At 50.5% G+C, this 27242-nt stretch overlaps 1 protein-coding gene across 2 annotated transcripts; it reads right to left on the reverse strand.

Moving 5' to 3' along the window:
* Positions 1–31: 31 nt before the first annotated feature.
* Positions 32–27209, reverse strand: SURF1 (surfeit 1). 2 transcript variants are annotated; one of them, XM_015421602.1, is made up of 9 exons: positions 26403–26597; positions 21495–21576; positions 20431–20558; positions 19543–19625; positions 16621–16812; positions 13473–13545; positions 5865–6027; positions 2621–2702; positions 32–610 (listed from the first exon to the last, which is right to left on the reverse strand). In XM_015421602.1, exons 1-9 carry the CDS (start codon positions 26577–26579, stop codon positions 544–546), a joined length of 1047 nt encoding a protein of 348 aa, XP_015277088.1. In that variant the 5' UTR covers positions 26580–26597; the 3' UTR covers positions 32–543. The 2 variants fall into 2 exon arrangements, with proteins under 2 accessions (XP_015277088.1, XP_015277089.1); XM_015421603.1 differs by lacking the exon at positions 26403–26597 and adding an exon at positions 27120–27209 and having other exon boundaries at positions 35–610.
* Between the last annotated feature and the right edge of the window lie 33 nt (positions 27210–27242).

The following is a 27242-nucleotide window of genomic DNA, read 5'->3' on the forward strand; positions in this document are numbered from 1 at the left end:
GCAGAGGAAGGTAGGGAAAAATGCAGCCAACCCCATCTTCAAACTTCTTACATGATGTAGTACAAAAACAGTCGCAGGGCTTCAGTCTTGGTAACCAGAAAAATGACAAAAAGCTGAAAACCATCTTATGATTTATTAACCAGTCCCATATTTCAAGAAATCTGATGGCTTGGGTCACAGTTCTGGCATTCTGCCCCAAACTTTCCTCAAACTGCTGTACAGTCACTGATTTTTTCCATTTGCTTCTGAAGCTGAAGAACAAGAACCTTCGTGCCAAGAGTGGCATCCTGTTTTCTCCCCTTTCAGCTCTGCCTTCTGCATTTAATGAACCCTGATTGGTAAACCTTTGATCCAAGTAACCTCCTGGCCCTCCCAAGATTAATTTGTGCTTACGACACCTGTAGCCAGCTTCCAGCAGAACACCTAGACACTGCCTTCTAGCCATGATCAGTGAGTGACCTGTGAAATAGTCAGCTGCTTTGTGACTATTCTGGCTGAACAAGACAGCTGCTCTTACAAGCCACTGCATTAAGGAACTGAATCTCAGAGGTGCACTTTCTGGATGAACTTCTTGTACCACATGTACGATGTGGCTGCACACAAGCCATACCTGTGGAGAATGAAGAAACAAAAAGTTCAGGAGAATCCACCAGGCTAAACTTTATGTACATACGGTTCAGGGCACACAGTTAAATAAGTTCATGATCCTGTTCTCTGGCACAAACCCAAAACTAGAGCTCGGCAGTGTACATGATTCTTCACGTTTTATAACAATCCTGTGAGGCAGATTAGGGGAAGACAGTGTCATTGGCCCAAGGGTACCCAACAAGCTTCATGGTGCAGTGAGAATTTAATGATACAGCTCTGTCAGCCTAAAGACCATGAGCTGCATCACACTCATTTTGTATCAATACTCTAGAAACAAATTTTGCCACTGATATGGTTGCATTAGGATACGACCCAGCCAGCAGGGATTTCAATTTGTTGTGTCTGTCTGCCTGATGCAAACAACAATGTCCTATCAGAATAAGGCCCACTACTGTGTCAACCATATAATCAGAGAGGTTTGAACCTGGCTCATCCTAAACACAATGGCTTGTGATTAATCAGGGGTGCCAGGGTTTTCTACACCCAATGATATAGTTGATAGTTTCACAAGCCCAGACCTGCATGACTTGCAGGGAGGTATCGTGCCTGACTAGCTTCACCATCCCACCTTCTTCCTAGCCTGCCCACCCACCCAACACTCGCTTCAATGGCCCAGCCACAGTGGAAAAGCAGGAGCTTTATTCAGTGCTTGGGCAGACGACAGTCTTTTATTTTGGGGGATTTAAACTCCCACTCCCTTATTTTCAGTTTGTAAATTTTATTGAAAAACCTTGGGAGAGGGGGGTCCCCAAGTTTACTGTCAGTGTGGCCCTAATCCACAGATGGGGCCACACTTCACTATTGAAGTATATGATGATGCCCTGCTTCTTCTCCCCAGAGGAGGACCCTAAAGGAGCTTTGCCGCCTACAGCAATTCTGTGAAGGTAAGCTGAGAGAGTGAGGATCCAAGCCTGGGTCTCCTTGACCCTCATCCAGCACTCTTAACTGTTCCATCATGCTTAAAGGTAAAGGTTCCCTTGCTCGAAAGCCAGTTGAATCCGACTCTAAGGTCTAGGGTTGCGGTGCTCATCTCCATTTCAAAGCCAAAGAGCCAGCGCTGTCCGAAGACGTTTCCGTGGTCATGTGGCCGGCGTGACTAAACACCAAGGCGCACGGAACGCTGTTCCCTTCCCACCGAAGCAGTACCTATTTATCTACTTGCAATTTCTTGCTTTCGAACTGCTAGGTTGGCAGGAGCTGGAACTAGAGACGGGAGCTCACTCCATCATGCGGCACACTCGGGTCTCGAACTGCTGAACTACTGACCTTCCACAGCCTGCAGTTTAGCGTCTTCACCACTTGAGCCACCGCAGCTCCTCCTTCATGCTTAACAGTTCCTTATTTCTCATAGGCCACTAAGAATGCAGAACATGGGCCAAGATCCTTGCAAGCAAGTCCTGCTACTGCAGCTACCGCTTTCTCCACACTTCTCGGTTTTGCCCTAGGCTGCCAGTTGCTGACTCCACTGACAGATTCTCCACTGGTTGTGAAGGTTAACCCTCCCACTAGATACAGCCATGCGAAGTGGGCGGCATCCATCAGCTCTCTCCTGTTGCTTCCACTGTGGCCAAAACCAGGAGCAGGTGGACAGGTAGGATATCTGTCACCCACACAGGCACATGGCATCTTTCATCCCTTTAGGTCCCAGCAGACAGGTAGAAGCCTGGCTTCCCAGAAAGTGCCTATGCTAAAAAAACCAGTCAGACATGACATCCATACCAGCCCTGAAGAGCTGGGTGCTGGAGCAGCAGAGATTCATCTGGGATGCTGAGTCTGCTGATGACCATTCATCACCAGGATACCCTCCATCCATTAAAGGAGGACAAAACACGGGATTTGCCACTAGAGGATTTGTATCAGTGGACGGGAGGTAGTCAGGAGCCTCACCTACATTCAGCCCTGGGAACGTGGTAAAGCCCAGTGGTGTATGACCCCCCCCCCGACTCCCTGCAAAGAGAGAAGGCTTACTCACCAGGTAATAATATACTGCATGTGCTCATTTCTCAAGGTCACTCTTGTCTGGCCTCCAATTGGCCCCCCTGGGACTGTGCTCTCTATGGATACAGGAGGGAAACAGAAATGACTCGTAACTATACAGGAAAAGAAGACATGCATTTATTTGAGAAACTAGTAATAAGGCCTGTTGTGGAAATAAACACGAGCTCTAGAAAGAGACTTGGGTACTCAGCGTCAATATGCTGTACTGACCTCAGCATAGAATGATGACGGAGCCCACCACTTTCTTCAGGGGAACTGATCTCTGCCATCTGAAAAGCAGCTGTAGTTCTGAGTGATCTCCACTCCTCACCTGGAGATTGGCAGCAGTGGTTCCCCAGGAAGAAATGGCTGGTTTGGAGGGCATTGTAGCTGTCTGAGGTCCCAACCCTCCTCAAACTCCACCCTCTCCAGGGTCCACCCCTCAAATCTCCAGGAGTTTCCCAACCTGGAGCTGGCAATCCTATCTCCTTCCCAGCCAATCATCAACCTACCTTTATTTGCCCCTCTGACTTCGGCTTTCCATCTCTCCCCCCACCTGCAGCCTCTACCCTGTCGTAGGGGGGCCATCTCACCAGGGTATAAGGACACAGAGTCCACCATTTTCTCCAGGGGAACTGATCTCTGCCAACTGGAGAACAGTTGTAATTCTGAGTGATCTTCAGCCACAACCTGGAGATTGGCAACAGTGGTTCCCCAGGAGAATAGCACAGTCTTTCTCCACAGTGGCTTACATCATTCTCCTCTCCCCCTTTTGATCTGCACAACAACCCTGTGAAGCACATTAGGCTGAAAGTCTGTGACTGGTCCGAAATCACCCACTCAGCTTCCATGGCAAGAACCTGGGTCTGCTCTGAAGTGCTAACTTCTATGCCACACTGCCTGTGGTATTGCCTCATATCACAACTGAACTACAGACAATAGATCTCTCTCGCCCCCTGGAGAAAATAGCTGCTTTGAAGGGTGGACTCTATGGCATTGCATTCAGCTGAGGCCTCTCCCCTCCCCAAACCCTGGCTTCCGTAGACCACCACAAAATCTCCAGGAATTTCCCAACCTGGAGCAGGCAACCCTAGTCAGGACTGGCCCCAATGAGTTCCCTACAAAGGCCTGGAAAGGGCCTCCTGTCTTTGCCTTTTTACTGACACAACCAAGCCCAGTTGCCTAGTAACAGTCACTGAGGGAAAAGTTAGTCCCACGGGAGCCAAGCAGGAGAAGTGTCTTTGTTAGGAGAGACAGCCGTTTTGACAGTTTATTCTGTGAGGGAAGAGTGTCCAGGCTAAGAGTGGGCAGGGGAGAGGAGCAGACCCAGCACCCAGCCAATGGCACACGAGTAATCTTGAAGGGCAATTGATGGGCCAATGGCTGATGGAGTGCACAGCACAGCCAATTCTCCAATGCATTACTGGAATTATACACACACACACACTAGGAATAAAGCCCGTTGCGGAATGAAATGAAACGGTCTCTAGTAAGAGGGCCTGGGAGAGTGCTGCAGCCTGCATCAGCCCCCCCCCCCCACCCGGCAACTACTGGATGCAGGGTTGGCCCTCACCGAAGCCGGAGGCAGGAGTTAGGTGCTGTGGCCGCTCCTGACCTCTCCAGAAGAAGGGGCGTCATCGTCCTGGTTGTCCAGGCCCACCAGCGGTTAGAGCAGTGGCCTGCTGCCAGCCGTGTCCTGGTTCCTGCTCACGGGATCGGCAAGTAGGAGGTGGTTTGTGCATCGGCACATCTGCAGCGGTGAGGGGTGGTGGTGGGTGCGGGGCCCGTAACAGAGCGCCAGCAGAGGCGCCTTGCCGGAGGATGATAGGGCGGCTGGCAGAGGGGCGGCCTCCCGCCGCAGAGGCAGGCACTGCCCCACTGCTGCTTCATCCTCGGCTGCTTCAGAGTAGAGCCGCGGCCCTCTGCCGCCGCCTGCGTCCCAGTTCCCACTTGTGGGGTCGGCGAGGAGGTGGTTGGTGCGGCGGTGCCTCTGCAGCAGTGAGGGCTTGTGGTGGCCCCAGGAGGGGCTGTAATGGAGTGTCTGGAGAGTCGCCTCGCTGGAGGACAACAGGGCGGCTGGCGGAGGGGCACTCTCCCGTCGCAACCACTGCTGCCGCCACCACTTCCGAGTTCGGTGGCGGCTAAGCAGCAGCACCACAGACCGTGAAGTGGTTGTAAAAGCGGGCTGGGGGCCGTCTCAGCAGCATAGCCAGGCGAGGAGAGGCGGTAGCATCCTCTGGGCTGAGGCGCCGCTGCTGCCGTCTTCCACTCGCTCACACAGGCCTCCAGCGGGGCTTCTGAACCGCCTGGCCCGACCTCCCCGCAGCCCAGTGAGCGCCCTCAGAGGGCAGGCGGTGATGTGGCTTGGGGGCCCCAGGGCGGGTCAGACGGAGCTCCCCCAAGGCGCTTCCAGATACTCGCTAACTTGCCCAGGCAGCCATCGGCGTATGAGTACCCTGCGCTCCCCCCTCCACCTAGCCACCACAGATTTGTTAAGTTTTCTGGCCTCTTGCCCCGCTCCCGGCCTTCGTGCCAGTTGGTCTGGTGACCCTCTGCCTGCCGGAAGGTCCATCCCGTCAGTCAGCTGACAGCAGACTGAGGTCGAGAGAATTGCCACCGCTGCCATGGGCAGGACTCAGCAACGCAGCCAGCCAACGGAGGCAGTACTTTCTGATTGGCAGCTGAGGGAGCCAACTGATTTTGGCACGAATAGAACTTTGCCACCCCAAATCGCTTTTATTAATAAGGAGAGATAGGATACAATGCAGCACAGACTGGGGGCCGAATGATGTGAAAGGGATCCCCTTCCCCGTCCTCTGCCAACACCCGGAGGCTCCTCCTGTGCTCTTGGGAGAAACCCCTCTCCTTTCCATTAACAGCCATGTGTTATTTATCACCCTTGTTAACTGAGCTGTCCCACAAAGCACTAAGAATGCTTGCAAATGTTCTATGCAGCACAGCTACTGAACTCATTCAGCCTGTTCATGTAGGCTCTACAGTGGTCATAGGCAACCCACCAGACACCTCTCTCCTGAATTGTCCTGCTTTAAATTGGCCTCCTGCAACCCAAAAAGCAAGTCATTGCCAGCTCCCACAGAACTTGATCTTAGTAACTGTGACACTGCAGAACCCAGGGACCTCAGAGGAAAACAAAGTCAGGTCCCCACTCTTTGTAGTCCTCCGCACTGCCCTCATTATCAGTCCCAAAATTAGGAAGGGGAAAGTGGGGGGAGGCTTACTGTAATCCGCATCGATAAAAATGGGCTCAGCTCCGGTCACTCTTGCCATGGCTTCCAGGTCTCGGTAATGCCAGCGGTTCTGCTCCACGTTGTTCTCTGGGACAAAGGGCTTGCGGGTTTCAGACAGCCTCACCACTCCGGTGAGCTCCACTTCTTCCTGGATCTGAAACACAGAGAGTCAGATAGCGGCTCCCTTCTGCTTTTGCAAAACCCACTCAAAGATTCCAGCATTTCCAAGACCTCATCAGAGAATTCGGCAAGTATGCTGGCTGCCATTCTGTGAGACTACTTGTGGTGTTTCGCTATACAGTATTTGGTGTGTATTTTATCTCTGTGATTTAATGTGGGGTTTTATATGTCTGTTGCTGTGAGTTTAAAATGTAGGGCTGAAGAGTAAGAAAGGGGTGGCTGGATAAGTGACTGAAGTGGTTTATGACTGGATGGTAGCTGCACCTGAGGGGGTGGAGTTGACTGGTTTGTAGAGGGGGTGTTTGTTCAAAATGTGTACAGAAGGAGAATGAGAGCGGAAAGTGCAGAGAGAGAGGAAAAACAGGTTGCTTACCCCAGTAACTGGTGATCTTTGAGTGGTCATCTGTGCATTCACACCCATGGGATTCAGTGCGCATGCGCATGCGTTGGATCGATCGGTGCTGTAGCAAGCTCTATTTTAATGGATTTTTGTGCCCAGTCCCTCTGGGTATGCGCAGGAACCCCACCACACATGCCCAGAGGGGTGGGCACGGACATCCCACCAGTTCCTTCAAAGTACCGCCTCAATCAACCCACACGCAAAAACGCGTAGAAGCTGACAGCAGCGGGGAAGGAGGGCGGGTGGTGTTTATCTTCAACGTGGTCTCTGTGCTTCACGCCCATGGGAGACTAGCGAGCAGTAGCCTACCTAGAGGTGGGTGCTGACAGGTCAGTTACTGTGTGGCCGAAGACAGAATTTGACGTCCCATGTTGGTATTGGTGTTCTTGCGGACGTCTAGGGCGTAGTGCCTGATGAAAGTGTTAGGCGTGGCCCAGGTAGTGGCTTTGCAAATGTCCAGCAATGGCACTCCCTGGAGGAAGGCAGTGGAAGTCGCGACAGCCCTGGTGGAATGTGCCCTGATAGGGCCAGGCAAATGGCTGCTTCGCGAGTAGGTAGCAGAGTTGGATCAGACCAACGATCCACTTTGACAGGTGTTGCGCCGTGATGTGACTGCCTAGCCGTGCTGAAGCGTACGAGACGAACAGCTGTGGGTCTCGTCTAGTTGGATGTGTCCTCTGTAGCTAGAACAAAAGAGCCCTCTTGACATCCAGAGTGTGAAGCAATCTGTCCTCCTCTGACACGGGGTTCGGAAAGAAGTCTGGGAGGAAGACCTCCGCCTGCAGGTGGAACTCCGACACCACCTTTGGCAGGAAGGAAATGTCTGGCACTTAGCATACTCCATCTGGCAGAAGTGACAGGTAGGGTGTGTCGTGACGGAAAGCCAGAATCTCTCCCACTCGCCTAGCTGAGGTGATGGCAATTAAAAAGGCCATTTTCCAAGCCAGGAGTTTGAGCTCACACGTTGCGAGTGGCTCAAAAGGCTTCCTCGTCAACTGGCGTAGAACTAGTGGAAGGTCCCCTGGAGCAGCCGGAGTTTTGAGAGAAGGGTAGAGATGAAGCAAACCCTTTAAAAACCGTTTTGAAAGTGGATGTGAAAACAAGGTACATCCGTCAACTGGAACATGGTAGGCCGATAATGCGGCCAAATAAACTTTTAACAAGGAATGGGAAAGTCCAGAGTCAGCTAATGAGAGAAGAATACTAAAAACTCTATCAAGGCCAGCCGAGGTGGCATGAGTCCATCGCCCAGAAAAGAACAGAACTTCCTCCATTTATAGTCATACGACTTCCGTGTGGTTGGCATTCTAGAATTCAGGAGGACTAACTACACGGGAAGAGAAGTCTGTGGTGTTATGCGCCATGCCGTCAGTTTCAGCTGAGGGATATTATTGAGTAGAGGGAGGAAGGAGGTGACAGCGTTTTTTATGGCCAGGAGTACGAGGAAGTTTATGTGCTTTCTCCTTGTCTGTGCTTCCCATCTGTCTCCTACAGACAGCCCCATGGAGTGTGCACCCCATCCCGTCATGGAGGCATCGGTAGTCATGGTGACCTCTGGCGACGGAGGGTGGAAGGGCGCTCCCTGTAAAATATTTGAAGGAACAGTCCACCAAAGTAAAGAGTCCTGAATACTGGGAGGAGGGGATAGGACGACTGAATGTGTGTTGAGCGACATGTTGTAATGGTGGAGAAACCAAAGTTGCAAGGGACGCATCCTGAGTCTGGCGAAGACCAGAACCGACGTAGTTGCTGCCATTAACCCCAGCAACCTCTGGCTCTGAAAGGCGGTGACGGAAGGGTGGGTGCGGATGATGGTGGCGAGGGAGATTGTATCTGCTGCCCGGTCGTTGGGCAAGTAAGCCATGCATGCCTGTGAATCCAGCATAGCGCCGATGTATTGAATGCACTGGACTGGACACAAGTGAGATTTTTGCCTGTTGACCCGAAGGCCCAGGTTTTCCAGCAACGACAGAGTCTCTGTGACGTTTGAGACTAGGGCGGTTTCTGAAGGTGCCACCAGAAGCCAATCGTCTATGTAGGAGTAGATAAAGATACCCCGGAGGCGGAGGAAAGCAGCAACCACAATCATGGTCTTCGTAAAAACCTTTGGTGCGCTGGAGAGGCCGAATGGGAGTGCCATATACTGAAAATGGCGACAACCAATCATAAAGCGTAGGTATTGGCGGTGGGAGGGATGGATAGTGATATGGAAATATGCATCCTGGAGGTCGAGGGTGGCCATTGAGACGTTTCTGCGAAGGAGTGGCAGGATCTGTTGAAGCGACACCATGCGGAAGCGGTGATAAGCCACCTAACAGTTCAACTCCCTGAGATCTAAGATGGGTCAAACGCCCCCATCTCTCTTCGGGACTGTAAAATATCGGGAATAGAACCCCGTCCAGTGGAGGTGTAATGGTACATGTTCGATGGCTCCCTTCTGCAGAAGGACGGACACCTCCTGGAGAAGACGCGGGGAAGGGGGTGTGGACATGACGACTGACGCATTGGGGTTCTGAATGAATTCGATTTTGTATCCTCGGGTCAAGAGGTGATGCAATGCCAGGTATTCAGAAAAGGTGACAGACGGGTAATTGCTGACTCGGTGACAGGTGCTTTTGTCTAGCTCTTGCAGAGCGGAATCGGTCGTGGTATGAAACAACCCTAGGCTGTCAAAGGGTAGGTCTTCTACATAGGCTCTAGTATCCACTGGCAAATTAGTGCCTCTGAGCCAAGAATGCCTCCTGAGAGCTACTGCAGAGGCCATTTTTCTTGAAGATGCTTCAAGGACGTGCTTGGTGGTACTGAGTTGCTGCTTCGACAATACCATGCCCTCCGTCTGTATGACCCTGGCCTCTCGTAGTTTGTCATCTGGTAGGTGACTGAGTAGATTTGAGAACCGTTCCCACAGGGTATATTGGTACCGACTCATACAGGCTAGGTAGTTGGAGGCTTTAACTGCCAGCGCTCCCGTGGAATAAACTCTCCTGCCAAAGGCATCCAATTTCTTTCCTTCCTTATCTGAAGGGGCAGAATGTCACCTTTTGGACTTGGAGGATGACGTAACAACCATAGAATTCGGTTGAGGATGGGAAAAAAGGAATTCTGCTTCCGTATCTTGAACTCTATACATGTGGTCCAGCTTTTTCGTAGAAACTGGCGCAGAAGACGGTTTCGTCGATGGCGACTTAGCTGCTTGGAGCAGAACAGAAGACATTGGTAATGCAAGTGTGGAAGAGACATCAAGTTGGACAATGTCATAAGCAGTGTCTGATGTTGTTGCTGGACTACCGAGAGCCCCAGGGAGTGAGCCATTCTCTTTACGAGATCTGTGTAAGACGTTAGGTTATCTGAAGGTGATATAGGTATGTCTTCAGTAACATTCTGTGTAGGGGACTCATGGTTGGGAGAGGTGTGAACCTCCGAAGGCTTGGTATCAGAATCGGCGTCGACATCCTCCGATGAGTCTTGATGTACCATTTGGTCAGATGTGTCCTGCTTAGGTGGGATGACGGGAGTCACAAGGCTTGGAACGACAGGAGGGTTGAGCGGACGATTTTGCTCCAACGAATGGTGGGGCGGATAGACAGTAGGTGATAGAGAAGCAGACGGTTTTGCTCTATGCGGCGATCTCGACCGATGGACGGACCGGACGGAGTAACGGTCCCAATCGGAGTAATCAGCCGGCGTTAAAGGTATCGCAGCTGACGCTCATCCCATGACATCGGTGGTGGTGGGGGTAGAAAGACTCTTGGAGATCGACTTCTAGACCGTGGACGTCTGGGCGAATAAACAGCAGCTCATCCACTAGAGCGGTCTGTATAGCCATGAGCATCGGTATCAATGGTCCCAGTACGGAGACATGGAGGGTGGCTATATTTAATAGAAGCAGTGTATTGGTGTCGAGGAAGTTCAACGTCGGGAGCTTCAGACACCGTCGATGTTGACGACTGCGAAGGTGACGGGGAATGCTCTGCACCCAGCTGGTGACTAACGAGTTCCACCGTTTCGACATCGAAGTAAGGACGGTCTGTGGGACGTACAGGGGAGTCCAACACATGGATCGTCTGTATCGATGGGGGCGCCTCAGCCTCCGGTATCGATACTACCGTTGAAGCAGGAGGTACTATTGGGACATCACCCAGTACCGGTACCGGCTCCTTCCCCTTTTTCGTCGTCTTAAGGCCTTTGGAGGAACCCTTCTTCACGGACTTTTGGTCCATACCTGCCTTAGCCTTCTTCTTGACCGGCGTAGAGGCGGAGGATCGAATTTTTGACGTTGAGTGTTTCGATGTCAGATGGTCGATCGGACACCGGTCTCATCACCGGAGCTGTCGATGTGGATGGCCCTTCATCCATGGCTGAGGCTGGAGCGAGGGCAGACTCAAGCAAAGCTACTTTTAGTCGCGCAGCCCAGTTCTTCCACGTTTGGTTCGAGAATTGAGCACAATGCCGACAGGACTCCGGTTTATGCGCCTCGCCCAGGCAAAAAATACAACGTTTATGTCCGTCCAGAGGAGCAAGTTTGCTTCCATGGCGACGACAGCGATTAAAAAAAATCCCACTTCTTCTTCACCATAAGAAGTGGAAGCGACTATTAGGGGGGGGGGGCAGCCTGAAGGCCTGAGGTAAATTTCTCTCAGAAAATAAAGTCCTCCTCTACTCCTTTTTTTTTTTTTTTTGAGAAAAGAACGAAAATAATAAAAAAACGAAAAGAGGATATAGTCCTAGAGCTAGAAGTTTTTTGTTAAACTGCTAACAGAGATTCCGATCAGACGAAGAAACAATAGGTCTTTCCAACGCGGCGGTAAGAAAGGAACTGACGGGATGTCCACGCCCACCCCTCTGGGCATGCGCAGTGGGGTTCCTGCGCATGCCCAGAGGGACTGAGTGCGAAAATCCGTTAAAATAGAGCTTGCTACAGCACCAATCGATCCAGCGCATGTGCACTGAATCCCATGGGTGTGAAGCATAGAGACCACGTTGAAGATCTGTGGTTCTGTGTGGAAGTTATGAGCCTTTGAGGCTAGGTCTATTTAAGGAACTTTAGAGAAAGAAGAACTGTACATATCTGAAACCATTACATATATGAACTTTATTGAAACCATTACGCATCATACTTCTAAATAAACTCAATGTATGTTTAAGAAAAAAACTTTTTATAGGGAATACAAAGGATCCCCTTTTACCTCTGAGCCAGCCACACACACTGACCGTTCCACCATTCTACCAATACCTCTACAACCCATGAGGGCCATATACATTTTGAATTTAAAAAAAAGCAGCACATAGGAAACTAGGGGCTTTGCAGGTTGCACATGGCAGTTACATCAACAGAAAGCCACGCTCCAATGAGGAAAGGAGTGTGATCAAACTGAGATATCTTGCCAGATTTAGACATGACGTAATACAGCCAAGGAAACATGGTACTACAGGACATGGCTTGTTTCTCGCTCACCAGCTCTAAACAAAGAACTTGTACCCCAGCATTCTCTTCTCCTGGGATGGATGCTCTGGCCTCTGCCACTCGACAGAGGAAAGGAAGAGAAGGGAGATCAGTTTGCCAGTTCAAGACCTAAGAGGTGAGTTGCTGACTGGCCCTGGTATCCCGAGGCTGGTCTGGGTTATGTATTTTATCTGTATCGTAAGCAGCCTTGAGCTTCATAAGGAAGAAAGATGGCTAATAAATGTTTTAAATAGATACATAAAATAATTATGGTACAAATTCACTTACATAGAGAGGGAAAAGAACTTTGCATGCTGTGCTGTATTTTGTACCTCCACCTCCAAAGAATGCACAGAAAAGCACACAAAACACAGGTTCCTAAGCATAACAGCTTCCATTTTAAAAAAGCAAGCTTCTAGCCCTTATGGTGGCAATGCTGACGGAGATGCCCAATATTCAAAGGGCTCTGGATCAAGCCCACTAATTGAGCAATTCTTCCTACAACAAGGAAGAGACAAGGCAACCTACAAAGCACAACTGAAAGCGCAGCTCCTGCCCCTCCCCCACCTGGCTCCTTGAGGCAAAATGTGTGTGTGTGTGCAGTGTCATCAAGTCGTTTCCCTATGAATTAATGTCCTCCAAAACGTCCTGTCATTAACAGTCATTCTCAGGTCTTGCAAACTGAGGACCCTCATGGCTTCCTCGACTGAGTCAATCCATCCAACACTATATCTTTCTTCGTTCTGGATTGTCTCGTCATAGGGTTTTCAAGGTAAGAGTTCGTCAGAAGTGGTTTACCATGGCCGCCTTCTGCACGGTACTAACCGGGGTTAGCTGAAGTATCCACTGCCGTTGTCTACGAAAAATCCTCTGCCAGGTCCCCTTCCACTACTGCTGCTGCCTAGTAGCTAACACCCCTCAAGGTTTCCTCCACCTTCCTCCTTCCGTCACCATGGGAACTGTCCCTTCTCTTTGGCGGATGTGGCCGTTGATCCCCCAAGGGGGTGGGGGTGCATCTTAGTCTGGTGTCCCAGCTGTGACCATTCTGCCTCGGATCGGCTCTGCAGGGAGTTTAGACCCCTTACAGTATTGCTCTCAGCTTCACTGACACACACAAACTCCCTCACTGCCTTAAGGTGTGCATCCCAGAGGGGGGTGAGGCAGAATAAGTTCTAAAGAAACACTTACATTTTGCTTCGCTGGGAGAGGCTGCAGAAATCAGCTACTTAGTAACACCCAGCCCTGCTTATATGTCATGCGAGGCAGCAGTTATAAATCCAGTGACTCTAGGCCCTACCCATCCAATCACATTGCTCCTGTCCAGTGGAAAATTGCCTCAGTTTATCTGGCAGGTTGGGGGGTGGGTGGGTTTATTTTTTACCAACTGGCAACTGGGACCACAACTACCCTGTTAGCAAAATCATGACACGGCTGTCTAACCCTACAGACCTAAACAGAGTTGTGCCCTTCCAAGTCCAATAAAGTCAACGGGCTTAGGAAGGCCCTGATTCTGTTTATGACTGCACTGCAGCGACAGCACCAGGTGCCGTCATAGTGTAGTTGTATCTGCCTTCACCTGTCCTTGCAGCCTGGTCTCTGGCTTCACCTTCTTTCTTGGAACGAAGCCCCTGTTGACGAGAATTGTGATTCTGTGAAGAGCAAGAGGGAGAGACAGGAAGAAATACTTCAGTTAGGACATTAAGACTCCCAACGCCTGAAGTGGATCTTTTTCCAAACAGAGGAAGATTTTTAAAAGATAAGAACAGAAACCACCAACGTCCCCTTGCCTGGATATCGGATGTCTTCATATCCAGCAACCTGCTGCTCCACCTGCACGCTTACCGTTCTGCCAAAATGATGCCAGAATGATTTCCCCCACCCACTTTCTCAGGGATCTCTCTCTGTTTATTGGAGATGGACTGTATTCCACCCAAACTTATAGTGCAATGTATTTGCTGGACTTGAGGATGCCACACAATTCTTTGTTGTTTAGGATATATTACAAAAGTGGGGGAAAGAGGCTAACCAGCAATGCTCCCCATAAGCTGCGAAGTCTTGTGAGCAAAAATTCTACTTTGGGAGCTACCGGCATTAAAGTTGTGAGCGAGCACTTTGGCTACTGCATAAATTAGTTTGCTCTGGAGCCCCATCCTTCCTGAGCGAAGACAAAAATGTGTGAGCCGGAGGCTAAAAAACTGTGAACTAGCTCACACTAACTCAGCTTAGAGAGAAAACTGCTAACTAGCGATGTGTTGATAACAACTCCAAGACCGGAAGTGAAATAATGGACACTACAGAAATGGCCTGCTTGGAAGAAGGGGAAGGAAAAAATCAGTAGACTGAGATGAGGAGTCCTGTGTTAGCCAGATTTAACGTATCGCCATCGGCAATGTTCCCTCTAAGCTGTGGGGTCTTGTGAGCAAAAATTCTACTTTGTGAGCTACTGGCATTAAAATTGTGAGCAAGCAATATGGCTACTGCAGAAATTAGCTTGCTCTGGAGCCATCCTTCCTGAGCTAAGACAAAAAATGTGTGAGCCGGAGGCTGAAAATTTGTGAGCTAGCTCACACTAACTCAGCTTAGAGGGAACACCGGCCATCTTCTCTGGAAGATGCCAAAAAATCCCCTATGAACTTAGGCAATGCCCCTGCAGTCAGTCAGGGTGCTATCGAATCCGTTTCTCATGTCCTTTTAAATTGTCCATTTTATACTAAGATTTGAGGAAAATTTCTGGACACCCTTCTTTTTACATGGCGTGGCCCTTCCTGAGAATATCAAGGTCCAGTTGCTACTCTCTGGGCAAAACGCTTCTATAACTTTTAATGTTGCTTGTTTTCTTCAATCTGTAATTCGAACCAGGGAAACTATTAATTGATCAGTTCTTTTTTTGTTGGCTGTTTGACCTTTGATGTATTCCTAAATTTTAATGTTATCTTATCTCTTAAAGGTAAAGGTAAAGGTTCCCTTGCTCGAAAGCCAGTCGAATCCGACTCTAGGGTTGCGGTGCTCATCTCTGTTTCAAAGCCGAAGAGCCAGCGCTGTCCGAAGACGTCTCCGTGGTCATGTGGCCGGCATGACTAAACACCAAGGCGCACGGAACGCTGTTACCTTCCCACCGAAGCGGTACCTATTTATCTACTTGCAATTTCTTGCTTTCGAACTGCTAGGTTGGCAGGAGCTGGAACTAGAGACGGGAGCTCACTCCGTCATGCGGCACACTCAGTTCTCAAACTGCTGAACTACCGACCTTCCACAGCCTGCAGTTTAGCGTCTTAACCACTTGAGCCACCGCAGCTCCTTCTTATCTCTTACATGCCAATAAAAGTTGTCAGTCTGAGTCCTATGTGCCTGTCATGAGAACAGTCAGAAGCTGTCACTGGAATGCTTGGAAGCTCTTTTCATCCTTGGAACATGGCGGCCTGCTCACAGGAGTACGGGAGAAAGGCGGCAGGGGCTTTGTGGAGACTCAAGGAGACCCATTCTGGCAATACTTTTTCTGGCTGACCTCTTCTCACTGTTCCTTTTCTGACTACTCCTCTCCCCCCTCATGTTAACATCATTTTATTGAACACTCTAAACTGGAAAAAAATATTTCATAAAACTCCCCCCCCCCCAAAAAAAAACTTGTTCTGAAAATGCCATAAAGGCAAAGGTAAAGGTTCCCTTGCTCGAAAGCCAGTCGAATCCGACTCTAGGGTTGCGGTGCTCATCTCCGTTTCCAAGCCAAAGAGCCAGCGCTGTCTGAAGACGTTTCTGTGGTCATGTGGCCGGCATGACTAAACAGCAAGGCACACGGAACGCTGTTCCCTTCCCACCAAAGCGGTCCCTATTTATCTACTTGCAATTTCTTGCTTTCGAACTGCTAGGTTGGCAGGAGCTGGAACTAGAGACGGGAGCTCACTCCATCATGCGGCACACTCGGGTCTCGAACTGCTGAACTACTGACCTTCCACAGCCTGCAGTTCAGTGTCTTAACCACTTATCAGGTCTCAAAAAAGTAAACACAAAACTACTTCCCTGCCCTTGCCCTGGCTTTGCTGTGCATCTTTGCCACTGCAGCACACGTACAGCTTCAACCTTCCATAAGGGCATCCAGCGAGGCACCCCCTCCAAAACGTTCATAGGTTGCGCTACGTTTTTGATGTGCTGTCCTCTGAATTCTGTGACTGCTGCCAAAATCTGAGTGAAATCCTCCGAGCAGCTGAAAAGGCACTTCTGAGTATTTACCAGCATCCCAGCTGGCCACAAACATGATGCGCAACTGCGCTGCCTTCCACCTTTGCTCATGGAATCTGCCCCAGTTAAGAGGCAGAGAATGGTTGGGTGCCTCCATGGGGGAAGTGCAAATTCCTGAAGCCCAGGAGTCTTATTAGTCACAGGCACAAGAGGCAGCAACTTCAACCCAGAAGACAGAGCACTGCCAGCTCCTACAGCCAGAGGGGATCACACAGAGAAGCCCTCAAGCACTCTTGCACTGCAGTCAGAAGCAAAACCAAAGGCAGAAACTGTACAATGGATGCTAGGCCGGCTGGCTGCTACTGGCTACTCAGGGGTCTTGACTACACTGTGAGTCACACAACACAGCCTCAGAAAGAGATACTCCAGAGTCAAACATTACTTTCATAAGCAGAACAAGTTTTTAGTCTTCTAGTTTGTATAGCACTTGGCTCATCTATGAGACAGTAGCATTCCTTTCTAAGCCTTCTAGCTCCTAACCAACTTACCCAAGATCCGTGCAGTAAAAGGGTGTGATCACGTTCGCACCACTCTCTGGATTCGACATCAGCTGGCCGGCGGCCCTGGCCTCTTTCTTTGCATCTACCAGGGAACGTGGAAGTATGTACAACTCCTTTGTATGGTCAAAATATCCGCGGACTCTGACTGGCTTGTACTCCAACTCCTTCAACTCCAGGAGGCTGCAGAAGAACGGGAAATGGTAGCGCTGGCTAAGTTGCAGCCAACAGCAAAAGCGGAGAGGCGTGATACCGTCTCAGTTTCTTTGCTAAGGCAAATACTTCACACACAATGGATGTGATAACGACTTGTGTGGCAGAACGTGCCTGCTCTGGCCTGTGGGCCCCGTTCCACCCTTGGGGTTCCCAACACCCTGAAGGGACTTCTCCTTTACTCTCCAGTACCACCACCTGATCAACACAGGGGATTCCCACTGAAGGGATCAGGACCCTCAGCTCCCTGTTCAAGCTCAGCGGCCTCAAGCCTCGCTCCCAGCTCCTTCGGCCAGCTGCATGGTCCAAAATGGCTGCCCGCCCCCAACCTCAGGCAAGAGGTCTGTTTCGCTCAGCATCCCAACAAAAAGAGACCCACTTCCTCTTGCAAGGAAGTTTTATTAAGTTTTATTCATTTTCTGTCTCCATACCCTTGATCAGGTCACGCCAGGTCAATGAAGCATTTCTCCAGTCCATTCCTGGAGACTATATCTGGGGCTGGTCTAGCCTAAAGCCCTCCAAACTCTACATAAGAACATAAGAGACGCCAATGTTGGATCAGGCCAAAGGCCCATCCAGCCCAACACTCTATATCACACAGTGGCCAGAATACCAGTGCCATCAGGAGGTCCACCAGTGGGGCCAGGACATTAGACGTCCTCCCACTGTTGACCCCCCAAGCACCAAGAAGACAGAGCATCCCTTGCCCCAGAGTCCCTATCTATACCTTGTGGCTAACAGCCACTGATGGACCTCTGCTCCATATGCTTATCTAATTCCCTTTTGAAGCCGTCCATGCTTGTAGCCGCCACCACTTCCTGTGGCAGTGAATTCCATGTGTTAATCACTCTCTGTTTCCTGCCTGTGGGAGGGGGGAGGGAGAAGGGGGAAGTTTGATCATCCCATCGTCTCTAGCCAGTCCCATTAGCATTTCTTAAGAGGTGCGCCTGGAAAGCCACTGATGGACACCCTCCCTCCCAGCCTGCAGAGAAAAAAAGATTATTTTTTTAAATGCCAAGTGGACGCTTCCTGCTTGCTGGCCTCCCTCCAGGAGAAAATGCATTTCTTCACAACTTATACCCAACAAAACCAGCTAGCTGCCTCTCATGAGACTGAAGGAAAGTGCAAATGACAAGACAAGGTGGTTGGGATCTGCAGATCCATGCCGCTCACCTACCACAGAGCTTTCTTCTAACGTAAAAAACCTTTTTCCTAAGGCAAGAGGCTCTTCCCTCCTCAGCTGCAAGGACCCTTCTTCACCTGACCTTGATGGCCCAGGATGATCTGATCTTCTCAGATCTCAGAAGCGAAGCAGGGTCGGCTCTGGTCATACCATCAAGGAAGCCCAGGGTTGCTACACAGAGGCAGGCCATGGAAAACCACCTCTGAGCATCTCTTGCCTTGGAGACCCCAAGAGGGGTCACCATGAACCAGCTGCAACTTGACAGCACTCCCTGCTGCCACCAAGGACCCTTCTTACAGGGAGGAAAGCACCACCCCTGGTAGAACTGATCTGGGATCAAACCAGGCTCTGATATATTTGCACCAATGATGCAAAGGGGAGACAAGGAAAGGTAAAAGGAAGAAGAAGAAGAGAAGAAGAGATTGGGTTTATACCCCGCCCTTCACTTGGAGTCTCAGAGCGGCTTACAAACCCCTTTCCCTTCCCCTCCCCACAACAGACACCCTGTGAGGTGGGTGGGGCTGAGAGAACTCGGACACAAACTGCTCTTTTTCAAGGACAGCTGTGCCAGAGCTTGTGACTGACCCAAGGTCACATCAGCAGGTGCAAGTGGAGGAGTGGGGGAATCAAACCCGGTTCTCCCAGATTAGAGTCCGCGCACTTAACCACTACACCAAACTGGACAGAGAGGAGAAGCAGAAAAGGTACAAAGGGAACACTTGTGGCAGGGCCAGGGCCAAAGACTGCCTGGGGAAGAAACAGAGGGGGGGTGGAAGATGAAGAGTTGGCTTTCATACCCTGCTTTTCTCTGCCTCCGGGAGTCTCAAAGCGACCTACAATCGCCTTCCCTTCCTCTCCCCACAACAGTTACCTTGTGAGGGAGGTGGGGCTGAGAGAGCTCTCGAGAGAACAGCTCTGAGAGAACTGTGACTGGCCCAAGGAGTGGAAAACCAAACCTGATTCTCTAGATTAGAGTCCGCCGCTCTTCACTACTGTACCATGCGTGGCTCACCACACTGGAATAATAGGAAAGGCCGCAGACTGGGAAGAAGCAAAAGAGGGGAAGCAAGAAGAGGGGAGGGAGGGAGGGAGTGGGGAAATGAAATTCTCCTCAACAGGTCCCCCACTTGATTAAAACTATTAACAGTCTCTATCTCAACAGCAGGTTCATTACTGTCCTTATCTGCACAATGCCATTAATGGACACAGCCGCATAAGAGGCCCTAATCCCACAGCACTTTCAGTCTAAAGCCCGGCAGGGATCCAATAGAGGAAGGGGAGGTCCATAAAGGGTGAATGAGCGAAAGGAAGACCTGCGGCCTCTCTGCTGGCCCCACTCCTGTGCCACTGACAGAAGCCCAAGAGGCTGGGTGAAGCCTCTCCCCACACTTCCTTTGTATTGACAGAAAAACTTCACCCATTCCAATTCAGGAGCACAGCCAAGGAAAGAAATCGCAACTACTTGCAGATCACAAACCCCCATTTTCAGTGGATGATGAGCCAGCTCGCAGACTTACTCAAATGGCAGCGGGACTGGCTCTGCTGCAACTCGGGCCTCCAAGTCGGCAATCAGCTTCAGTTTCCATTTCCGCCGCTGAACCTGATAAGCACACAAGAACCTAAGAGGCCTTATGGAACAATGTGGCACGAGAAGAGTATCCCAGCCAGCTGGACCCGTGTATTTCTGGACCAGATCCAACATCACGCCTGGTAAACCATACAGGCTCACATTGACAGCAAAATGAAATTACTGTTCCCCTCTCAGAACTTAGCAAGACTAGCATCCAGGTACCTGGTGAAGGGACAGTTGACTCTCGAAAACTCGTACCCCAAAAATATTGTCTCTAAAGTGCTACTGGACTCAAATCTAGCTCACATCTACGATTCACCAAGTAGCTTGGCAAGAAGGGACAGGAAACCCTAAATAGTAGGTGAGGAACCTGCAGCAGGAGGAAGAAATCCCAAAGCGCACAGAGCAGAATCACGGTGGAAGAGGGGCAGCAGGCGTTCAGCGCCCCCCTCCTGTGCCACAGCCGCCCCAAGTTGTTTATCTGAACAAACATGATCTCTGCCTGCCAACGCACGGCAACAGCTTGGGAAAGCAGATGGAGGAAGATGCTGGCTTTGCAGCTGATTATAAAGGATTGCCCTGGCAAGGCTTCCGTAGAAACAGTAGCAACAAAAAAGCATCAACTGAACGCCAATTATGAGTGTTCAAAGAGCTTCAGGCAGATTAACTCGGTAATTCTAACAAAACTGATTCAGGTGGGCTGGTGTCACCATCACCCCCAGACTCCAGGAGGGGCTCACTTTAGGCCGCACGATGAGCTTGGAAACCAGGATCCTCCTCTTAACTGCACCTGCTGTCCACTAAGCACCCCCCGACAACCGAGCCTCAGATTCACCTGCCACATGCCGAGGCACAATGTAACCACAGGGATAGTGAGGAGGCCCCATTTGAGCACTGCATCCTCTCCAGACTTGGCAGCTGCCGCAGTGGAAACTCCAGATGTGCGAGGCCTCCAGGAAGTCTCTGGGGGAACAAAGCAAGATATAAAGTGCCAACTGCAGAAAAACCAAAAGATACCTGGCACTGGATGCAGCACACCATGGATTTTTTGTTCAATCATACAGTCGAGTCCAACTCTTCACAACCCCATGGACCACATCACGCCAGGCCCTCCTGTCTTCCATTGTGCTCCGGAGTTTGCTCAACTTCATGTTTGCATTGATAACACTGTCTAACCACCATGGATACTCAATGACTATTCAACAATAATGTACACAACTGTGCACCCCAGAATAGGAGCATCTTTTTTTAATGAACACACACACACACACACACACACACACACAAAGCTGCCTTATACTGTATCAGACCCCTGGTCCATCAAGATCAGTATTGTCTATGCAGACTGGCAGAGGCTCTCCAGGGTCTCAGGCAGAGGTCTGTCACATCATTGAAGGCCAGATACTTTAGGCATTGAGACTGGGGACTTCTGCACACAAAGGAGAGGCGAAGTACTGAGCCAAAGCCCCTCCCCACAGTGGTGGAGGCAGCCCAAAGCCAAGGAGCCCCTATGTCATTAACACTCACCCTGCCCTACAGAAAAGGGCAGGAGTACCAACTCCTTCTCCACCTTCACACAGTCCCCAGGGAGCAGAGAAACTAGCCAGTAGGGAAAAGCCTGGGCAGTGAAGGACTGTAGCCAGTGACCTGCTGGGCTGGAAGCCTTGTAGCACCCCTCAGGCTCCTTTTATGGGACAGGTGGTATCTCAATGTCTGGGTATAAGAAGAACAGACAGTTAGAACCACCATCAGCTAAACCAGAAATAGGTCTACTTTTTCCACTCCAGTCTCTGTATGCCAGGTTCCACGCTGCCCTCTTCCTCTGCTAGGATAGGTTCCAAACAGGATCCAGCACACAAAATATCATCATAGCCTTCTCAAAAGCCTCCCACTGCTCACCTTTTCGCAGCCATATCAAGTTGGAGATAGCTTTAGAGTGGGGGCATCCAAAGAATGTCCTTCTGTCCAAGCAGTTTGGTAGCTAAAAGCAAAATAGAGAAACCTCCTGTATTACCACCCTTCATTTTAAACATAAGTTAATTCAGATCTCCTTTTAGGAAACATGAGAAACAGCTTCCCGGTGCAAAAGCTATAGTAAAGGTAAAGGTAAAGGTTCCCTTGCTCGAAAGCCAGTCGAATCCGACTCTAGGGTTGCGGTGCTCATCTCCATTTCAAAGCCGAAGAGCCAGCGCTGTCCGAAGACGTTTCCGTGGTCATGTGGCCGGCATGACTAAACACCAAGGCGCACGGAACGTTGTTGTTCTATACTGGAATCCAAATGCCACTGTCACAAAATTCACCTGGATCTCTCAGTTGCATTTTCCAACATGGCATCAAATAAGACAGATGCTTGGCTGACATGCAGAACCACAATACTAGACTATGGTGACAAAGAGGGTGGGAAGCAGGAGGTCCTGTCTTGGAAGCTGTGCCACACACTGCAAGTAAGCAAGTCCCCATGTCACATCAAGGACAGTGAGCCATGTGACAGCACCCTGGCCCAGGCCTAAATAGGGTGGACATGTAGCTACTTTCAAAAGGCCCAAACAGGGTTAGGTTCAGTGATTTCCTTCTATTTTTAACACAGGCAACATTTCTACAATGGTCCCGTTCACATGAGGGGATTTGGGCCAGTAGCGGGACGGTTCGGGGGCGGAGCAAATGGCCGCGATCACACCACAACATCTGGGAAGCGTAGTGCTTCCGTCCCCGAACTGGCCCATCCACGCGATAAACCGCTCCAAATTGGAACCACCTACCAAGGTGGTTCATCTCAATGGTGTGCTGCAAACTGGGAGTCTGATCGCCGGCGCATCCTTGCGCCGGCGCGTCCCCGGCTCCTAGGCGAACTGCGCATGCTCTGACATGCGCAGTTCGGCTGGCTCGCCGTCCGATCTGTGTTTTCTCCCCGGCGTCTGATCATGCCGGGGAGAAAGGCGGCGCGGCCAGGGGATCTGCGCCGTTTCAACTTTGGCGCGGCTTTTAAAAGCCACGCTTTTTGGCTGCTTTTCCTCTGCCGTGTGGCAGGGGCCAAAGTTGCCTATGTTAAAAATAGAAGAAAATCACTGAATTATTTAGTTCAGTTTCTTTTTATAGATAACTATTATTTTATAGATAACAACATTTAAATCTCAAGCTCCATAAAAGCAACATCTATTGTGGATCTTTCAGATCTATTAAAGGTAAAACAACGAGAGATGATCTACTAGGGCAGCAGTCATGCTGGTATATCTAAATGAGGGGGTGACTGAGGGAGAAAAACCAGTACCACGAGCATTCATGTGACATAGAAAGTGTGTCCCCCCCCCAAAGTTGGTTAAATTCATACTGCCACGATCAGCATAATTCCTCATGTACCTGGGTTCTTCAAAAAGGTGTTGGTGTATATAGCCTCTCTTCAACTTAATTGTGTTATTGTTGTAAATAAAGAGCCAACAACCTATGACATCATCAGCCAGGAAAACATCATTGAGAATTCATCAGATTAGGATCAGGAACATCCGGGCTACAATCTTCACTCTGCCATGACGGTCACTAGACAACTGTAGGCCAGTGTCTTTCTCTACCTCACAGGGTTCTTCTGAGGATTAAATGGGGAGGGGGAACGATAGCGTCACGTACACTGCCCTGAGCTACCAGGAGGAAAGACATGATGAAATGCCTAAAATTTACTCACAGGGTGGGGGGGTGGAACGTGATGTCAAGTTGCAGCCAATTTACGGCAAGTCTATAGGGTTTTCAAGGCAAGAGACGTTCAGAGGTGGTCTCCCATCCAAATACGAACTAGGGTCAACCCTGTTTAACTTCCAAGATCTGACAAGATCAGGCTAGCCTGGGCAATCATAGGATAAAGCAAACTTCCAGTTTCACAAAAAAAAACGGCGCGGGGGGGGGGGGGGGGGGGGGGGAGGCCAGCAGCAAGCCCAAATCAGCTACTAGTTTTCTAAAAGCCACAGAAAAGGTAGGCCCAGATGGAAGACCAAAGCCCACTCCCTCCCACCCAACTGCTGACCCTGCAAAACCTGGCCCACTGCCTCCAGCTGCTCTCTACTGGAAAGGGACTGTGTCGGCCCTAGTCCTACAGTTTGGTGTAGTGGTTAAGTGCATGGACTCTAGAGCCAGATTGGTTAAGTGGTTAAAGTGCACAGACTCTAATCTGGGAGAACCAGGTTTGATTCCCCACTCCTCCACTCACAGCTGCTGGATTACCTTGGGCAAGCCATAGTCCTGTCCAAGGCTCCCTCCAAGCTGCGGAGTCTGGTGAGCAAAAATTCTACCTTGTGAGCTACCAGCATTAAAGTGGTGAGCGAGCGATTTGGCTGCTGCATAAACTAGTTCACCTTGGAGCCGTCCTTCCTGAGCTGAGACAAAAATGTGTGAGCTGGAGGCTAAAAAACTGTGAGCTAGCTCACGCTAACTCAGCTTAGAGGGAAGGGAAAGGAGTTTGTAAACCGCTCTGAGACTCTGAGTGAAGGGTGGGGTATAAATCCAATCTGTTCTCTCTCTCCCCAGCTGATTGACAGGCATAAATTACACAAGTCAAACTTCCCTTGACATAAAGATGGGGAGAGGTAAGAAATGTAATGTCTCTTAAGGGCACAACAGCAGAGTTACCAAAAAAGTGAGCAAACTCCCTCTCTCAGCCCCAGTCCTTTTTTGTAAAAAGGCCAATCCAATCCAAATACTTTTACTGGCATAAAAAGAAAAAAAGGTAGAACACGGCCAATTTACAGAGAATTTCAATGATAAAAACCATCAAGCATCACATAGAAAAGCTAGACTTTTGTTCCCTGATTGTTATGGCAGCCAAGAGGTACCTTGCAACTGAACTTGTAATGTGGGAACATCGGTCAGATAGTAAGAGAGATACTAACTTCGCCTCGGCTCAGATAGACTGTGAAAGTTAGACACAATAGGTCTAATTATAAAGTCCCACACTTCCCTATAAAAATCACAATGAAGTAAAACATGGGTTACTGTTTCAAGGTGCCTTCCTTTACATGAACAAAGTCTTTCTTGATAGGGCGTGTTTGCAAACCTCCCAGACAATACCACTGAGGGTAAAACATTGAGTATTGCTAACATAAAAGAGCAGCGTAACTGGGGAGAGGTAATCTGGGAAAGGTAAGCAGCAGGCAGTCCATATTCTGGAAAGATACCGAATGCTTAAGGAGAGCAAGTTCTGTGTTCAAGAGAACAGATAGTCTTTTTCTCAATATCTAGAATCCACTGTTTCAAAATTCTAAATGTCTGCGTTTCACTTAACATGCAGAGGTTGTCCAAAGAGACACCTATAGAATGTATTTTCTTCTGGATCCAACAATACCAGTTGGAAACAAAAGAATCAAAAAGCATCATATGGATACAGCTAGCAGGTTCTGCCCTGAAGTGTAGGCGTAGCCAACACTTTGACGTTAATAGCCATGCCCTAGTCCCAATCAGATGCATTCCAGTCTCTAAGCACATTGTAGCATAGCTAGCACAGTTGGGGAACCCCCAAAATGCGGCATAAGAACGTTGCCTGGATTTGCTCAAGCTGGGTATTAAAGGCGCTAACCCAAATGGGGATCCCGTATAAAAGCTGAGAAATTGTTTTGGCATTCAAGACACAAATGGCAGCTGGGACAAATTGATTGCCCTTCTTATAAAAGAAACTAACCACCACAGATGAACTGCACCTTGCTAAGATCGTAAAAAGGCAATATCAGCAAACTACCTCATGGGGTTGTTCTGCAGCTAGACCCCTTCAGGCTCTCAAGAGCTTTGAAAACTTATGCATTAAGGAGTCTGAGGCGCTTCAGTTCAGGCAAAAGGCAACCATAGAAAGAAGCGCATAAAATTAAATATAGCTTAGAGACAATGGACAGAGAGAGAACTTCTCTGCATCTCCCCAAATACTGGAACTGGAGGGCATCTAATAAAGCCGGGAGGCCACAGATTCAGGACAGACAAAAGGAAGTGCCTTTTTTCACACAATACAGCTTTATAGACTTGACTGCCCCCAGAGGCAGCCACGGCCAGCCGCTTAGATGGCACCTATAGAATGTATTTTCTTCTGGATCCAACAATACCAGTTGGAAACAAAAGAATCAAAAAGCATCATATGGATACAGCTAGCAGGTTCTGCCCTGAAGTGTAGGCGTAGCCAACACTTTGACGTTAATAGGGTGCCGCATGACGGAGTGAGCTCCCGTCTCTAGTTCCAGCTCCTGCCAACCTAGCAGTTCGAAAGGAAGAAGTTGCAAGTAGATAAATAGGTACCACTTCGGTGGGAAGGTCACAGCGTTCCGTGCGCCTCGGTGTTTAGTCATGCCGGCCACACGACCACGGAAACGTCTTCGGACAGCGCTGGCTCTTCGGCTTGGAAACGGAGATGAGCACCGCAACCCTAGAGTCGGACTCGACTGGCTTTCGAGCAAGGGAACCTTTACCTTTAAAAGGTAAATGGAGACACTCATGGAGCAAGAAAAGCCCATAAGCAGTAAAACAGCCATAATGGCTCCACGATCCAGAGCAGTCTATCCCCAGAAACAGGACGGGGTCCCCGCCAGGGCGGCTACCTCCGCCTCAGACCGTTCCTGGGCAGGGCCCCGAGCCCTCTTTTCTCCTCCAGGAGCTCCTCGGCTAGCGCGGTTGCCAAGCGCTCCAGGTGGGCCCTGGAAATCTCCCCGTGGGAGAGGCGAGAGATCGGCCCCACTGAAAAAAGAGGCCTGGGAAGGGGAGTCCAGCGCCGCCCCCGCCTCCCAAGCACAGGCGCCCTGCGAGCGGGGAGAAGCCGTATCCGGGGCCGCCCCTCCGGCCTCCTACCTGCCCTCTGCCCCAAACGCGGCCCCACAGACGACCATCGCCTAGCAACCGCAGACAGCCCGCCATTCTCATTGCTTCCGCCGGCGGCCGGATGTGACCCGGAGGCACTTTCTGGGAAGGGCTGGACTCGTGGGGAAAGGAAAAGGCGGGAGTCGCCACCGCCGACGGCGCACTCATGTTGGGGTGCCGCTCTACCCTCAAGATCTCGATGGTACTTTGCACACAAACGCGGACACTCTCGGGGTCCCCGCCAGGGCGGCTACCTCCGGCTCAGACCGTTCCTGGGCAGGGAGGAGGCTGGGGAAAGGGGCCGTGGAGCTCGGCAGGGGACGGGATGCCTCCCCCGAGCCCAAAACTTGGTTGGTCTTAAAGGCGCCACTTCGGATTTGGACTGTTCACCTTTTCATCGACATTCTTGGGGGGGGGGCAGAGGAGGGATAGAGGACCCCCACATCACCGAGAGTGGCGTGAAAAGGCCACACGCACGCATACTTTACTTTTCTCCTCCAGGAGCTCCTCGGCTAGCGCGGTTGCCAAGCGCTCCAGGTGGGCCCTGGAAATCTCCCCGTGGGAGAGGCGAGAGATCGGCCCCACTGGAGAAAACGGCTGCCTCGGAGGGTGGGCTCTGCAGGGGCCGAGGCCTGGGAAGGGGACCCCCCCCCTCGAGGCAGTCCAGCGCCGCCCCCGCCTCCCGGGACCGCCCCTCCGGCCTCCTACCTGCCCTCTGCCCCAAACGCGGCCCCACAGACGACCATCGCCTAGCAACCGCAGACAGCCCGCCATTCTCATTGCTTCCGCCGGCGGCCGGATGTGACCCGGAGGCACTTTCTGGGAAGGGCT

Source organism: Gekko japonicus, unplaced genomic scaffold (assembly GCF_001447785.1).
Source record: "Gekko japonicus isolate JY-2015 unplaced genomic scaffold, Gekko_japonicus_V1.1 scaffold1642, whole genome shotgun sequence".
NCBI lineage: Eukaryota > Metazoa > Chordata > Lepidosauria > Squamata > Gekkonidae > Gekko > Gekko japonicus.

Bases quoted from the DNA above. Each gene is read 5' to 3' on its own strand.
- SURF1 (XM_015421602.1), bottom strand. From the start codon at position 26,579: ATGAGTGCGCCGTCGGCGGTGGCGACTCCCGCCTTTTCCTTTCCCCAC. The intron at 6,028-13,472 runs GTGAAGGCAGAT...TCTGTGTTTCAG, and splicing joins AGACCAGGCTGCAAGGACAG to ATCCAGGAAGAAGTGGAGCT. The intron at 611-2,620 runs GTGAGTAAGCCT...CATTCTCCACAG, and splicing joins ATGCAGTATATTATTACCTG to GTATGGCTTGTGTGCAGCCA.